At 61.6% G+C, this 591-nt stretch overlaps 1 protein-coding gene across 1 annotated transcript in view; it reads right to left on the bottom strand.

The window, feature by feature from the left end:
* The window catches only part of LOC104462146 (lysine-specific demethylase 2A-like), a gene marked incomplete at both ends in the record, with an annotated part of 1,056 nt that extends 742 nt beyond the window's left edge, over positions 1-314 (bottom strand). The window contains one exon of the mRNA XM_010073990.1: positions 151-314. Within this exon, the coding sequence (XP_010072292.1) occupies positions 151-314 (164 nt within the window). The remainder of the gene's footprint in view (positions 1-150) is intronic.
* Between the last annotated feature and the right edge of the window lie 277 nt (positions 315-591).

Genomic DNA, 591 nt, shown 5'->3' with positions numbered 1-591 from the left:
TGTCGGCTGCTTGCTGGGTGACGGGATCCAGGCACCCTGGAGTTTCAGGTTCCAGGGTACAAAGCCTGCCTCCTGCTGTGGTCCAGCCGTCAGGGAACCCTGGAGCAGGCTGGTGGCAGAGGCAGGGACCCCTCCCCAGCCCACTCTCACCTGGCAGCCTGTTGACGAGCCACGTGAGCTGTTTTTTGGAGATATTGGTCCAGCTGAGGTCAAGGCTGACCGGCTGTCTTTTGATGATGCCGCTCAACGCTTGGGGGGTGATGGACTTGCACCTGCTCAAATCTATCTTTGTCCACAATCTCTTGTCACAGCACCTGGGGACAAGGATGAGAGCTGAGCCTCAAGACCCCCGCAGGCTGGTGGGTTGCCTGGTTTCAGGAAGGAGCCCAGCCCTGGTGTGGCCCCAGCTTCTCTGCCTGCTTTCCCCAGACACGTGGGAAGGTTGCTGGAGGTGTCCGGCCACCCGGGGACACCCAGAACAGCCCCAGTGGGGTTTTGTCACCACTTGAGTTGCGGCGGGCTGCCTGCTGGCCCCCTCGCAGCAGTTCCTGCCACAAGGGTGAAGATCTCGAGCACCCTCACTCCCCGCAG

The sequence above is a fragment of the Pterocles gutturalis genome, unplaced genomic scaffold, assembly GCF_000699245.1.
Source record: "Pterocles gutturalis isolate BGI_N339 unplaced genomic scaffold, ASM69924v1 scaffold2372, whole genome shotgun sequence".
NCBI lineage: Eukaryota > Metazoa > Chordata > Aves > Pterocliformes > Pteroclidae > Pterocles > Pterocles gutturalis.
Note: the sequence above shows the minus strand (reverse complement) of the source record. Positions and strands in the feature narration are given on the sequence as shown.